The sequence below is a fragment of the Falco biarmicus genome, chromosome 5, assembly GCF_023638135.1.
Source record: "Falco biarmicus isolate bFalBia1 chromosome 5, bFalBia1.pri, whole genome shotgun sequence".
NCBI lineage: Eukaryota > Metazoa > Chordata > Aves > Falconiformes > Falconidae > Falco > Falco biarmicus.
The window spans coordinates 78,700,278-78,716,621 of record NC_079292.1 but is presented as its reverse complement, the minus strand read 5'-3'; the positions used below and the strand labels follow the sequence as shown (position 1 = coordinate 78,716,621).

The window sequence follows — 16,344 nt, the reverse complement described above, 5'->3', positions numbered from 1 at the left end:
CAAACCGATTATAGATCACCTGAAGCATCATGTTCAGCCGTGCTCAGTCTCGATTCAGCAGTGCACTTATACACAGGCTCAGCTTTGAAGTCAGTGAGATTTAATTGTATGTCCATGTGCAATTTTAATTTTAACCTTAGATCCAATGCAGACATTGTTCATTTCTTTCATAAGTGAATTAATTGGCCTTGATTCTTATCCATGTTAAGGCTTGCAATATCCTTGCATTATTGTGCTTTAAAATGCACATAAACATGATTTCTCCTCACTTTAATATTCCGTTCTGGTTCGGAACAGACAATAAATACTTGTAAATAAATGATGGTTCAGATAAAGCAGACAAAGGCTAATGAGGCTTGGTTCACAAATGTAACCCTGTCCACATAAAAGCAACTGAAATTAAATGTCTGCCACCTTGCAACGGGATGAGATCTCCTAAACCTATTAAAATACAGAAACGTTCTAGCAACAGGATGCCTCAGCTTTCCCATTTATGCAGTTGGCAGAACAGTAGATGCAACTGCTTATCCCTAGAGCTTTGTGAGACATAAATAATGATTGTGGAGAGCGTTTTTAAGTTTAGGATGGGTTAATACTGAATTGGGTTCAGCAGGGTTCTACATCTTGCAAAACTCTGTCATTTTAATTGGCATTTAAAAGTCATAATGAAGATTATTCATTTTCTGTTTTAATCACTATTAACATAACATTAATAATTAACATTATTAAAATATCTTATCCAGATAAGAAATTTCTAGCATTGATGGCACGCATAATTAACTCTATGTACCCCTTTTTTTCCACCAGAGAAAGATTGTTTATACTTGCTTGTAAGCTATCTGTTGGCCTAAATCTGATGTCATTCAAATCAGCAGAAATTTTACTTCAAAGGGATCAAAGTTAGACCACGATACTTTGGAAAACGCTGTATGTTATGCAGGTTTTGCATTGGAATTTGTTCATCAGCTTTTTTTATTCAACCTATTATTCATCATTGATAAGTTCCTACAATTAAACCTTACCTAGAATTTTGGCTGAGTTAATTTACCTGGTGGAATGAAATTAATCTGTTTATAAACAATTCTAAGCTCTGGGGGAACAGACTTTCTCATAATGGAAACCAATTCCACATCAAGTGGAGTTTGCTGCTAATTCATATCTCTGCAAAGGTAGCATGTCAGGTGAAGTTCTGGATGCACACAACAGCACACTTTGAGCTAGATGCAACTTGAAATCAGTCTTTTCTTTAGTAAAAAAACCTATTACCCTTGTTTTCAAATACAGCTAGTCAAGAACGGTGCTTTTAACCTTTTTCCATTTTTAAATCCTTAAGGCTGTTGTGATTAAGAAATTAATCCCTTTGTAACAAATTTAAACCTCCTGAGGATAAAGACTTACATTTTTTTAAAGATGCATCTACTTTAGAGTTTTCAAATTTAATCACCTGGTCACTCCATTTGCCACACTTTGTTTCACCCTCTGAAGTGTGCAAAATTGATTCTTTCAGGTGAAACCAAACCATTAGATACGCTCCAGGGGCAGGACTCAGGCGCTTCACTCACTAACAAGCCACCAATTCGCAGGACCAGACTAGAGCTAGCCAGAAGTAAACGCTAAAAAAATGTGTATAGTGTGAGGCTGGGCCTTCAAAATCAACTGTTTCAGCCCCCAGGCCAGCTCCTACTGTGCAACACAACTGTGCAATACAACAAGCCACTGTCAAATAGATGTAGTTATCTCTTCTATCCTTTGTAGTATCTCTTTGTAGTACCTTTGTAATATCTCTTCTATCCTTTGTAATAGCCCACAGAGAGCCTGATCAGGTATCTACAAGGTGACAGGTGGAAAACTACTGTCCTGGAAGAATGAGCACTGTCTGTGTGTCCCTGCATAACTACAAGTGTATTTACCAAAAGTAGAAGAGCATGACGTGATGACATACTTATTTTTTCACTTGAGTATGGAAGATTGCAGCTTCTCTGCACAGGACGTACCTTTGCAACGACTGTCATCCGTTAGTTCGTAACCAGTTCCACAGCTCGTGTCCCGCTGACAGCGGAAGGATCCTAATGTATTGACACAGGTTTGTCCAATCCCACAGCTGTGTGTCCCCGTGATACACTCATTAATATCTAGAATATGCAAAATTATTAAAAAAAAAAAAAAGGGAAAATATATAAGAAATATGAAATCTCTGGGAAGATATGAAGTCAAAGGCCGCAGGCACACCTCCAACCAGTTGTTACTTTGAGCATCAGGATACAAAGACTGGTGTGGATTTGGCCTCACACTCTCAACACAGCTACTTATCTTGTGGTCAGAGTGTGAACCAGTAAAGGTATTTTGGCCCTGTTGGTAACAGGACTTACGACTGCTGATTTACTGTACTTAAGAAAGAGGAGGGAGTTGTCCTGAGTGAGAGCAAAGGGCTAACATCATCTGACTAAGTCCAGTAGCAGATGATTGTAGTGACTATACGAATAAGGCAAACTTTAACAAATCCTTCCCTTGCTCTGCCTCCCACCAACATATGGCTTAGGGACTGCCCAGGCCACAAGTTGCAAGTTTCTACTTTAGAGCTACTGGTACACATTTCTTCTGTGATTTTTTTTCATTTTCTCTTTCAGTGCATAAGAAAATTTAGCATCCATGTGTACCAAATGTAAAAGTTCTTCCTTTCTGTATTTCACACTAGGTTAGCGTTAATCTGACCAATCATCAGTATCTGTTTTACATTCTGAAGTTTGAGAGCTTCAATCTGAGCTACTTACCTAGACTCCCTTTTCAGTCAAGGACAGAAAAAGGCACTCCTGATGAGTAAAGCTTTTCATCCTGGAACAGCTACATGGAACAGGCAAGACAAACTGTGCCCTGGAAATGTTTATTGCTCTGATAGCAACAACAGCTAGGCTAACTATCTAGGAGCGAAAGACTACATTGCACATGTCTGAAGTCAAGTGTGATGAGCTCTATCCCAGCCCATTTCATTTGATGTCCCTTTAGCTCTTCTTCTGGGAGAAACTTAACAATTCTTCTCCTTTGACTATTCCCATGCTACTCATGATATCCAAAACTTTCATCCTTTCTATCAATTGTGTCCTTAACAAGCTGAGGAATCCTACTCTCTTTCATCTGCCTTATCCATTACTACCTACTAATAAAAGGGAACCAGTATTTTAATTTGGTTTTATTCACAACAATAATTCAAGATCTTCTGCCTCTTCTTCACTGTAAATCCTCCATCTCTTCTACTGATTCCTTCCTAACTCCACCTTCCCACAACTCTCACTCCAACACTCCATTAAAACCAACTTCTTATGATCTCACCTCTTTCTCCAGCTGGCATAAGCATACTCTGATCTCTCCTGTCTGCATCTTTTTTTATTTATTCTTGCTCTTTTAAAACAGGGATATTGATAATTGAGGCAATGGTTTTATTTCTTTTACCTTCACAGTTGACACCATCTGGCTGAAGCTGATACCCAACAAAGCACGAGCAGACGTAACTGGATCCTGTGTCTCTGCACTGTTGAGAACAGGGACCACCACCTAATTGGATATTTTAAGAAGTCTTACATAATTAAGAGGTTCTTCACCAGCACTGAAACAAACCGTTAATTTACAGGACACTTGCTGTTTTATTTTAAAAAGCAGATAACTAAACACACACATACACAAAAGAAGGAAAGGGCTAAACACTGAAATTAGTGTTTGTAATCACTGGATTCTTTTAGTTCTAAAAATGAATACAACAAGGAAGTAAATCAAGGAGTTGTTCATAGCCCATCATTGTTAGAAGTTGAAGGGAAAATGCCGATGAGCTGAAACACCTCCTCAGGTTTTGGCTGGGAAATTAAAACTTTGTATGGTGATTACCATAAAATAAGAAAGACAAGGTGCATCACCATAAGTTAATGCAAGATTTTAACTATTAGCTGCATTAGGCTTTATTTTTAGCCCATCACTATTAGGACCATACTCCTGAATTACCTATACCATATACCATTTTCCTATTCAGCAGGCAGGAAACATGAAAGGGAGAAGGAAGAGGGTATTGTGGGTGACAAAGGCTTCAGGGAACTTGAAGGAACCAAGACTTACTACTGGGGTACTAAGGACCTAGTGCAGGAGTCACAAAGGGTATGAAAGAGAGCTGAGGTTATTTTGGCAGACAAAGAGAGAGAATACTGTAGGAAATTTACACATCATCTGGATCATCATCAAGAAAACTTACTTTTTTCCTGATCTTATTAAAAGATATATTTATATTAAAACCATTCAATATTCTCACAATAGAGAAAAGTTTATATAGTTCCAAATGCTTTTTGTAAGAGTATTGATATTCTTAGCACAAATAGAACCTGTCATCTTCCGTTTTTCAGAATGGCTAAATAGGCATTGAACAAAAGGTCTGAGATAAGCACAATCAATGTGGGCAAATAGAGCTATAATACTTCAAATTTTTCAATGAACTAAAATATTTTTTTTTACAGTGCATGTCTCTATGAGGACAGGACCATTAAACCACCACAGAAAATTAGTTCTCTACGCAGTACTGGCAAAGACAATGACATGAGAAAGAACCATAGTTTTGAGGTTGAGATGGACAGCTACCACCTTCTGAACCTCTGCTAATCCTGTGAGCTCCTGCTGGCCACAATAAAACCTATTGTGGCAGTGCTGGAAGAACAGAATTAATTTTCTCGTATACCATGAAGGTGCTCCAAAGCAAACTGCTGGTAATTCCATTGCCTAGGAAATTGAAGTTTCCCCTGGTGAAGTTCAGAAAACCACAAGTAATTTTGACATGCCAAATTCATCAGAAAAGACACTGTAGACAGAAACTCTAATTTGTAATTAGTCATACCAATCCATCTCTTGCAGGCAGCCGATTAACTAACAAATCCAACAACTGATTACATAAAGAAATAATGCTAGGAAAATATGTAACACATTTTTCTGTGTCATCTCTTGTAATTAGCAGCTGAGACAAGGAGGAAAGCCAGTGCTGGCTTTGACTAGCTAATGACCTAGCAGACATTTCTATCCTCTCTAGAGTGTAATAGCTGTACCACATGCAGCACAGTAAATCATCTCTCAACTGGAATATAAGTCTATTAAATTGATTTTATCCTAAATACATTACTTAGTTCTGAAATGCTTGTAGAAAATAATAAATCACGGCTGTTTTAAGTTTATAGACATGTAAATCACATGTGACAAGCAATAAATCAGAATACTTAGCAGAACAATATCCCAATAACGCATTCTTCCCAGGAGGCAGAACAGCCTGACTAATGAGGACAATAGCTGCTTTTCTTCCTCTTTTTCAGGTGATGCATCTCAAAAGGAAACAAGTTTCATTTCATATTCAGTCATCCTGATCATCCCAAGAGGAGAACAAAAGAATGCACGTATTTAATATAGGATCCCCATGTTCTGAAGAATCCAAAGTAATCCACGGGTTCAATGGGTAACACCTCTGAGGTACTGCCCACTAGCAGTTAAATGAAAGTGAAATGTATAGTCTAAGCTTCAGCTGGGTAAGAAAAACTGCACCATGGGAGACAATGCCTCCCTTGTATTTGAGAACTATTAAGGCATCACATGGTGGCCTACTATTTCTTAGAAGGGATCTTCATTTTGTTATTTTTACCCATAACTAGCCTAGGCAAAAGGTTTTGGCTAATCTCTAGATCTAAATTTGCTTCACTTTTACTGCAGGCAACCACAAAAGAGCTAGCTAACAGGACTAGTCACCTGGCTTACCTCTGCAGCCATCATGCAGATAAGGATCTTCTTGGTCTAGTTCCTCCTTTGAAATTTCAACTAAAAAGAGGAGATATAGGCATTAGAGGAGAAAGCACTTTTCTTCTCACAGTAAAAAGCTGCTTGCTTGAGATGGGACTCAGAGCGGGGTTTTGGATAAACCAGGACAAAATTAAAAAGTGTTATTTACATATTTTACGGCTATTTCATACTTAAATTTGACATTCAAATGCATGTGGCCACAGGGCATTTTCCATTAGACTGATTCAATACGCAAGTCACGCTGTGATCATAGATTAAATATGGACCAACATTTTCAAATGCAGGCTCTTAACACTAGGCTTTTAACCAGAGCTTAACCTCATTTTCATAAGACACGTTGTTGAGGCATGCTTGGCTTCCACTGGCTTTATAGTAGCTTGGGGTACTCACCGTTTTAATGAAAATCAGATTAACCTCAGTTATTTATTTAGACTTTATTCCAAAAAGAACTCCACACCCAACTTCTGGGTACCTACTCATGGCATTCTTTCAAATACACTTCATATACCTTAACTCAGAGAGTTTTGATCAGCAGTACTTCTTACGTGCATGTGTCCCGAGAGCTCTTTCTCTCCACACAGAGAACATAAAAGGGCTGAACACATCCACTGCCTGACCCCACTGCTTGCCCAAAGGGCTAGCTAATGGACTTGCTCCAATCCTGCCACTCTGAATGCAGGGGAAATGGTAGGTTGACAGCGAGATGTGTAAAAACACAGTCTCAGAATACTCTGGTTACTGAACAGGAAGCTTAGCTGCATTTCAGTGATTGTCCATAAGCCTTTCCAACCAGCCATCACTTACAAGCAAATAACACATCACAGATGTGAAAGCAAGATTTTGTGCAGTGGCACAAGGCTGGGTTGGTACACTGCGTCCCTCCAGCCACAGGGGTACATTTTGGTCACACAGAAGCTAATGAAATCAGTTTGCCCAATCTAGTCTGATTTTGTAGAAGTCTCTGGGGACACTGTACCAGAGATTACATGACTAAGAAAGTGTCCTACAGGGAATCAGTCAGCTTACCGCACCCTCTGCAGCAGAATGCCTTGCGTATGTCCTGCTTGCATAACACAAACACAAGGTGTTAGTCCAAGAAGCTGCCTTACAAAATGGAGACTGATCTGCCCTTCATGACTAACAAAAGTCTATTCATGTTGCTTGCTCTGCCTTTCAACAGGCAATTTTTATTGTTGATAGGGAAATCTGACATATGTTCAACCACCTGCTTGTCTCTTAGTTTAATGATGAGAACATTGTCCTGCCCGGCTTGACACGGACCCATCTTTGCAATGCATAATGGTTATTATGTCTGCCATAACAATCACACTAGCCATATACATAATGGTTATTTGTGTGCCACTTGCCCACAAGGGCAGATGGGGAAATACTGTACACTGTGCTCATAGTTCTGGATTTTCAGGTGCTGATATATTTCCCACATCATGCAGATACACCGAGTCTGCAAATTTTTTGTCATTAGCACAGTGGTCTAAGTAAAAGGTATGTACCAGTCCAGTCAGTCCAACCAGTGCTACTGGACAGGGGAATTCCCCTGCTAAACCACAAAGGAATTGGCAGGGCATTTCTAAATGTTACTCGATACACTGACATAAACCAGGTTTTGGAAGACCTGAAGCAAGTCCGATAACACACTGGCTCAAGCAGACCAACACAAGCTGTTATGGTGGGGGTTAAGTTTAAGTGATTGGTCAGGATGACATCTCCCAAAATCTGTCACTGGTGATCTCCAAGTCAGACTCTGTGTTTTCAGGGCTCAACTGCCCATGAAGGAGGCAACACTACACAGCATGACTCCTCTGCAGTTTCAGATCTGCCTGCTAACTGAAAAAGGCAAAAAACCCACCACACCCAGGTCTGTAAGGGTCAGTATGTCCACGCTCGTTCTCTTCAGCTCTGTGGACTAGGTATGGAGAAGGGTATCAGGAGCTGCTGCCATCTAGATGCCCCTTTCTTTTGATAATATTGAAAGAAATAAAGATACCATGCTTCCTAGAAATGTTCAGTTCTCCCAGACAGTCCAGGCATTTCAAACGCCCTCAGTTCGTGAGCATTTGCCTCTCACACAAAAAGCAATATTCGAATTCTGCTGAGCTGGAAAAGGCCACCTGGCTTTTAAATCCAATTAAAAGAACTGGTCGTTGATTTTCTGTTTAATTAAGGCTGTGGGCAAAATAATTACATTTTAATTATTGTGTTTATTTATAGATATTTTGATATTAAAATAAGCTATTAAAATTAATACTCAGTTTCTAAGACAAGACCATTAGTGGACAAAATAATCTGTCTTACAGTTAAGTTCTGACACCATGAACTGAGTGACCACTTTCCAGCTCTTTTAGCCTCCTGTGGTATGCAGTGTTACAGCTATCATTATAAAAAAAAACGAGCTCCAAAACATACATTACTGAATTACTCAGAGGAGATCTCAAGTTAGAAGAATTCCAACAGCAACAACCTAAAGTACAAGCACTCCTTGTATCCCATATCATTTTGTGTATCAAACTTGCAACATAAAATACCTTGCTCCTTTTTAGGAGCATCATCGCTGATGGACATATCAAGGCCTTCTTGACCCTTCACACAGCAAGCTCTGAATACAATTCCACACTGGTATCCTATCTTCAGGCTGGGCTCACAACTCTGTCCTTGAATTTGGGCAGCCTTTCCCAGCAAGCAACAGTAACAACATGTCTGTTAAGAAAAAAAAAAAAAGAAGTCAAATCCTAGCCTTGAACAAATCAATGCAAATGTCAGCAGTCAAAAGTGTTATCTCACTTTGGTGAACTGATGGAAAACTTTCCGCAAACTCTTTAAGAATTCCTGGTATACTTAAGCTCAGGCATTTTAATCTGTAGTTGAGTTCAGTGAGCTCTGCATCTGGCCTACATAGAGCCCAGCACAAAACCTGGATCCAGTTCTCACAGATATTGCATACGTGTGAATGTGTGTGCAAAGTGAAGTGGAGGACCAGAATGGTCCACACATGTATATGAAATTTCACTGCTCCCTGCCTGCATAGCCCAGTTTCAAACACCAGCAAACAGTAGGAATTGTTAGCACCTCTGCTTCCCCTTTGTGTCCAGGTCAATTAAAATGGAACACGATCAATGAATGCGTAATTCAGTTTATAATTAAACTGCCTACTCAACTTCCCAGCAAAAAAATACCCGTCTGAGCTAACAGACAAACAAGCCAGAAAACATGATTCATCCAAGGGTAGTGTTAACAGGTCATAAAGAGAAGCTATTCTGCTCTGAAAAACAAGACTAATAGTCAAACATTATTTAAAAGCATCACAGTCCTGACATGGCTTTCAGCAACAGAACATGACCTGCCTCTTCCAGACCTGCTGAACTATGGCCTGGGAATACACCACAGTAGTGAACACAGGTCAGGTCAACCCCATGGAGGTTACCTTCAGTTTTAAATAGCGGGGACACTGCTGATTTATTCAGTTTTCCTCCTTGCTGTTAGAAAGCAGTGAAGATGATTGGTTCTATGGAACTGGTGTCTGCCAGCTGCTGCTGTCATGTAAAAGCAGATTTAAGCTTTTATTGTTAATTTTATTATTCCTTCAGACTCTTTTTTTGCTTGAAGAAGATAGCCTGTGCCATTAAACAGAGCAGATGGAATATGAAATAACTAACCATTGAACTAAATTCCTGTAATTTGGTGTTTTAAGCACCCCATCTATTGAAAAGAAAGCAACTATTAAATTTCTTTCATTATTCTGAGATGTATACCCTTGCCTATATTCTAAGTTTCCCCTTATAAGCTATTATATACGTTTCTCTCTGTACTGCTGTGAATTTTAAAACTGCAGTTTTAAAACATAGAGCAGTGTGAATGTAAAATAATAAAATCCTTTTTCTTGTTTCTTCAATATTTTTTTTTTTTTTTACTTTACATCAGTTTGAAGTATTTAAGCATGCTTTGTACTTTGTCTTTAAATACACAACTGAATCCTTGCCCTGCTGCAGAAAGCTGTACGGCAGGAACTCTCCCCTTCTGGCCACTGCTGAGGTCTTGTTTTCATGTCCACCATAACATTAAGATACATGTTTTCCCTTATCAACTACTGTTTGGTGGGATGGTTCCTCACTACTTTTCTTACTTGGTTCTTGAAATACTTCCATTCAGTGGTGGATGCTCTGCTTTCATCACTATTACATCTGGGATATTTCCATCTTTTCTGGCTTTTCTGGATCACTTTAGAAACAGATACTTGATTGCTTCCAAGAACTGCAACATTTCTGAATATTTATTGTGTCTAATGTATCTAATATTTTCCCGAGACATCCTTCTCAAAGTTTTTAACATCTGTCTATAATTTCATTAGATTTCCAATTTTCACAATCATAAATTAGAAGACAGAAATTAAAACTGAGCTGAAGATTCGTTGTTGCACTTAGGCTTGCATATTTTTGACATCCAAATATTATTCAAGTTACTGAATACAGAAGATACCTTGCCTAATTTTGACATTATATACTTATGGATATCCTCACTGGCTTCTACTGTTAGGCATATGAATTGACGCAATGTATTTCTTCATCTTGTCACACGATGCTCAAATTGGTAGTTACAGAGTTTCTCTGCATTTTTTTGTAAAGACTGATCATTAACCTTGCCATTCTTGACATGCCGAATAACATTATGTTCTTTAATTCTTCCAGGTTGAGCCACCACTTGAAAGATCTCCGTCTCCAGCTAATATGAATATTCAAGTAGAGAGCTTGTTAAGTCTTGCAATGACTGTAAGAAACTTTATCTTCATTTAACATAATTGTATGCACTGAACCATTTGTTCCAACCTATATTTATTCTAACCATGCATGATGCATCTTGATTAACATCTTGATAATGATAATAACTTATGTTGCTATACCACAGCCAAGATGGTCTAGAGATGGAAAGTGTCAAATGTTTTCTTAACCGATGTTTATGGTAACTGGGTTTTAATATCGACCCTAGATGATTCTGCACTGGCAGTCCTAAAGGCTAACATTTCCTATTCAACTAAAGAAAAAAGATGGAGAAGGTGATGAATAGCCTTGTGCCCAGAGCACTCCCAGGACTTTGTAGACCTGCATATGTCTCCACACATTTCACATGTGAACTTGCAAAGTCACCTTTTCTTTCAGCTCTCCCACTGTGGAATGGTACTCATATAGCAGTGATAAAGCTAGTTTAACTGACGGTCATGGAGCACTCCGGTATTCTGAGACACAAAGCACTATGTCATTGTAACGATCGCTGTCCTGGTAGGATTAATCTCAACATTTCTTTTTTCACTCTCACCGTTTCAGGGTTGTTAGCCTGTTCTGAAAGTTTGGATCCTTTCGTCCTGCGTGCAGTCTAGACTCCCTGCCAATTCAGTTCTTGATGTGTTTGCAGCCCTTTTCACCAGGTTGCCAAATGCCCCAAGGCATGCTGCGATGGCCCGTTTGCTAGAACCATCGCTGCCTTCAGGGGTAGTACAACCTATATTACATACTTTCCTGTAAGCGTGCATTACACACTTACTGCCTGTAAGCCTTTGCTGCTTAGTGATTCCAATAATAATCTCAAACATTTTTTTCTTTTGCCTCTCCCCTGTTATTAACAAAAGCCCATGCAAGCTTCAAAGCCATGCCTTTATTTTCGTGTTTGGATAGGAAGCTGTGTCCTACTTGAAGTCCTCTGATCCCTTGACTGCTCTTACACCTTGCCTTTTCACAGAAAGGAATAAAGATGGAAGGCGTAAAGGAATTAAATAGTTACATGTGAGAAACTTGAAGATTTATTTTTGCTGTGATTAGGAAACACCTGGAATTACTTTCATCATTAAGCTCTCTTAATCAGTTAAATTTTATAATTGTTCTTTATTACTTGTATCGCCATTTAAGTTACCAGATTTGAAAGGGTGAACCATGCATTAAGACTGCTTTTGCCTATCTGTCCACAAGAGGTCTCTCCCTTGCTTAAATCCAGACTAACTAGTAGATGCTATGAAAAACACTGAAAAAAATACAAATAATTCAGTGCAATTTTTCAGAACTTTTGAAGATCTAAACAAAACAAAACAAAAAAATGCTCAACACCCGAAGCACTGAAACTTTTGTGCTTGCCTAAGATACACAACAAAGTATTCTTGACAAAACTGGGGAGATAAGGCAGTACCTTGATCTTTGGAAAAAGAAAGTGCCTATGACAAATTTTTGGGAAAATATCCAAGCACCTTAAAGAAGGTCAAATTTCTACAAGCTTCTCTCTTCTGCAGGGCTACTGTGGTAGAAACTTTCAGAAAAGCATTTCTACATCCCTGTATCAGCAACAAATCTGGAAATGGATCACTGTCTTTTGATGAAGATTTTAAAGATTAATATGTAGTTTTGCATCCTTTTTTTCAGGGCAAGAAAAGCTACGCTTCCAAAAATTGGAGTAAAACTATGCTCATCGTTACCTATGTCTACCGCCTTTAAGTATGAAAGCTGAGGCAAGTGTTTTCAAAATATGGTCTTTTTATCTTCTTTCCAATCACAAGTTTTGGATTCAAAAGAAAGATTAGCTGCCTCATTTGCTGCAAAGTGCTGTGATTAATCCTCTTAATTGCATTACTAAATTACTAAATCGCTCTTTCTGCTTCCTTGAAGGAGACAAAGAAGATCCAAAAGATTTCCTATGCTACGCTAAACAAAAATGGACTAACTCGGGCAAAATGAGATTCAAATGAGACAGGTTTGCCACGGATGTAAAAGTTTGTTTACCAGAGCATGGCACAATTGCCAGATACATTGTATGTCTCAGGGTCATCAGATTCAGAATGTACTCAACCAAAGAAACTATGAATTGTTCACTAATACTAGATCATGAAGCACCTGTGTCCATCATGGATCAAAGAGATTACCTGCAAAAATACTCTTACACCTATCTTGGTACAGTTATTAAGTGTAGGATATTCCTATATTCCTGGGGGGAGGGCAGAACATAGCTCACAAAGATTAAGTAACACCGACTGTGTTTGTACCAGTAAATTAAACAGGGACAGAATATGGGCTCAGGCGTTGTCCCACAATCGTGCGTAATGTTTAAATATTAGCAAGCTCTAATGGCAACTAACATCCTCCCAGACAATGCTGGAGCATATTTTGGGGTTAGCACAGGCCAGGGAGCATTCCCAACGCCCCCCCCCCCCCCCCCCCCCCCCCCGCACTGTGTTTTACAGGGGAAAGACATCAGTGATGTGACATGAGCTGTGCTGAGACATTTATTCTCAGGGTCAGAGATCAAGGCCTAACCCATTTTGTTTAATAATACAGCTGTCACCATGAAAACTTGCCATCTATAAAGAAGTCTGGCTATTTAAAAAACCCCACCATCATTAACTGTTCTTCCTCATGCTGACAAGCCCACATAGGGAAACATCAGCCAATTGATGGGAAATGGGGTTTCCTTAAACAGTTGCATTCTGTTTTAGAGTTGTCCCATGACAGGTGTTTTAAAATAGCGTTGCTGTTATAAACCTGTCTCTGGTAGCAAGCACTTGAATCTGCACAGCACTCGCCATCACAGTCCTTGTTCATCTGTTCACAGCCCTTCAAAGCACTGACACAGGGCGCTAAATATTTTTTCATGCCACATTCAGATTGAGGTGGACAGGTTTCCTAATGGAAAAAGCTGCACAGAGGTATCTCCATGCTAGGAGCAAGGCATACCCTGGACATGGCCAATAGGTGACCTATGTCCCCTCTGGGGGACACACTCCGCTGTGGGACAAAATCATGCTGCACTTGCAGACAAGTTTATGACAACCCAACAATGCCAGCCTCATCAGCATGTGTTACCTTTCTTCTGCCCACAGCAAGAACATGGATTACTTCACAGCCCTGGCACCAGCAGCATCCTACTGCCAGGAACATGATCAAGCCAGCATTTTTAAGAGGTAGAACTTGTGAGTCAGACATTGTCTGCCATCTTCTGTTATATAGACTTTTTAAACTGTATGAACCAAAACATTCAGCTTCGAGCTGTGGGAAGAATTAAAATCACTCTCATCTATTTCCACCACCACTGGAAGAAATGTGTTAATGGGTCAAAGCTGTTCATGACTGGGTCATTGTCAAGGTCACTATCTTACTGGTGGAACTTTCTTCCAAAACCACTGCACAGCGGTATGGATATGCTCCTTTTCAGAAAATGAGGGACAAAATAATAAAGGTGGAGGGCAGGGCACAGATTAGCTAAAGATGCCAACAACAGGCATTTTTTAGTCTAATATGAAATGCTATTATCACAAGCTAACAGATGTCTTCATTCAACTGTAAATCGAAGTCATGTTAAGTATGGACACATACACCAGCAGGAATTATAAGTATACTGAGAGGATTAACTTCAGTCCCACCCCTTTGAACCACCAATACTAAAAACCACTGAGTTCAACCTTAGGCCATGAAGTTCTAATGAAAGCTAAAGTCTGAAACAGGTCTCACCCATCACTTCCTACCCTGTTGATGTCTTCTCTTCATGCAGAAGTAGTTTCCTAGTCAATTACCCATTCAAGACTTACCATTCTTTTGCATCCTACCCTCTGCCTCTGCTAAAACGCGATGACACAGTCTGCTTCACTCAGCCAGAAACTGTTTCTCCCAAAGCAGTACAAAGCAGACAGCCTCAACCGAGACACAAGGTGTAGGTAGGAAAAAACTGTTTATGCACACCAAACTGAGTACAGCGACCTTCAGGTCAACCCTTAATACTGATCTAGACAGTCAATACAATTTCTTAAAGATGAACAGGAGCAGCTCTGATGTCTTACCTTAAAGTACTCAGCTTCACAGGTGGAATTGTCACCAATATGTGAATCACAGTCCTCGCGCACATTGGCAAATTCCATCCCGTCTGAACAGTACTGCTTCTCCAGCTGACTGCGGCAGCACTGCACCTGCGTCATGCTGACAAAAGGATGGAAGCCATGGGAGAAGAATGTCACATATAGGTCAAGAACAGGTAATGCGAGTTTTAACAACTAGCACTTCCACTAGTCTCACTGAAAGAGGCTCCTGTGGGCACACATTTTAGTTACAAAGTAGAAGTATTCTCTAGGAGTAGGCAGAATGTTCAGAAGATACGTTTAATACAATTTAACTGCCTATCTACCTTGCACTCTGTCATAACATTTTTTTTAATAAATGAGTAACTTCAACTACATTTGCCACAGGGCTCAAGGTCTCCGGGACTTGCACTCTTGCACATTTTGTGACAACTGGTAGCTGAACAGAGGATGGTGAGAACCAAACCAGTACTCTGACTGACAGAAAGGAAAAATCAAGCCCTAGGTGTTGTGAGAGCCTGCAACCCCACGGCCAGCCTACCGCTGGACCTGCTGCCCCTTGCTCAAACAGGTATGGCATGCTGAAGCAAGCTCAGCGTGTTGCTCTGTGGGACAATTAGAAGTGAAAATACCAAGGAAAGTCATAGCGAGAAACAGAGTGTATTGTAAGCAAAAGGCGAAGACAGACAAGGGAGAGAAGAGCATTACAGGGCAGGAAGTTGTGGAGAGGAGACAGGATAAAAGTCTGCAGGAAATTCAGGTTTGGCAGTTCCACTGTTCGTAAAATCATTCTATTTAATCTCGGTTTCAGTGAATAAATTGAAAACTCCTTCCTGTGGAAAAAAAACATATCTGTGTGAGGAGGCTTTAAACTCCTCTACTCCTGTTGTTACTGCCACTTGAATGCAAAGTCCATTGAAGGAGGTACCTTCTCTCTTTACACTCTTACACTTTGCACTCACTGTTTTCATGCGTAACTCTGCTTAGTTTGACAGTGTTGGAAGTGGAGCTTGCAGTTTAAAGATCTTCCACCACTACCTCCTGTAACAGACACTGGGAAACAGAAAAAAAATTGAAGAGGAGTAACAAATCAGATTACACATACAAGGACATAAACATATCCATGTGTTTTGTGATAACCCAGTTTCACTAGGAATAACGTTACCTGGGTTGCTAGGGGGAAAAGAAACTATCCCAAGGGCAACCCAAGCTGATAAATTCTATTTATAGTACAACAGGGATACCTAAAAGGCATGCCATGGTATGTTACAGCTCTATAAGAAATGCACAGAAAAACTTTATAAATTCACTTTTATACTCATCAGCTTGGGAAATCTTACACATCTTACAGACCAGCAACACAGAATGCATTCTCTTTGCTGTTAAGAGTATTCACCTGCTTTTTTTCCCCCTCAACTTTAGGTATTTGAACCGATGAGTAAAAACTTTTCAAGGGTTACCTAGAAATACATACAATTATGCAAAGATATCCAGCAAAACAACACCCTTTACTCTTAAAAATCCTTTATCTACACCATTGGAAATTTTGCAAGTATAAGGAAGAGAGGTGGGTTAGTTGCACCACTGACCTACAGGGTTCTCCTACTGTCATCTGAGATAAGTGGATTCCCATGCATCATGTCTGAAGGAGCTTCCCTGCTCTCCATGACCATAGCATGAGCTCTCTGCTCCCAGGC

General features: G+C 39.7%; 1 protein-coding gene across 4 annotated transcripts in view; it reads right to left on the bottom strand.

Moving 5' to 3' along the window:
* FBLN1 (fibulin 1) overlaps positions 1 to 16,344 on the bottom strand; it is an 81,781-nt gene that overhangs the window by 44,957 nt on the left and 20,480 nt on the right. For all 4 annotated transcript variants that reach the window (XM_056340462.1, XM_056340461.1, XM_056340464.1 and 1 more), the window contains exons 3-7: positions 14,633 to 14,768; positions 8,355 to 8,526; positions 5,770 to 5,829; positions 3,448 to 3,549; positions 1,995 to 2,132 (exon numbers count right to left, since the gene is read on the bottom strand). In XM_056340462.1, the coding sequence (XP_056196437.1) occupies positions 1,995 to 2,132; positions 3,448 to 3,549; positions 5,770 to 5,829; positions 8,355 to 8,526; positions 14,633 to 14,768 (608 nt within the window). The remainder of the gene's footprint in view (positions 1 to 1,994; positions 2,133 to 3,447; positions 3,550 to 5,769; positions 5,830 to 8,354; positions 8,527 to 14,632; positions 14,769 to 16,344) is intronic.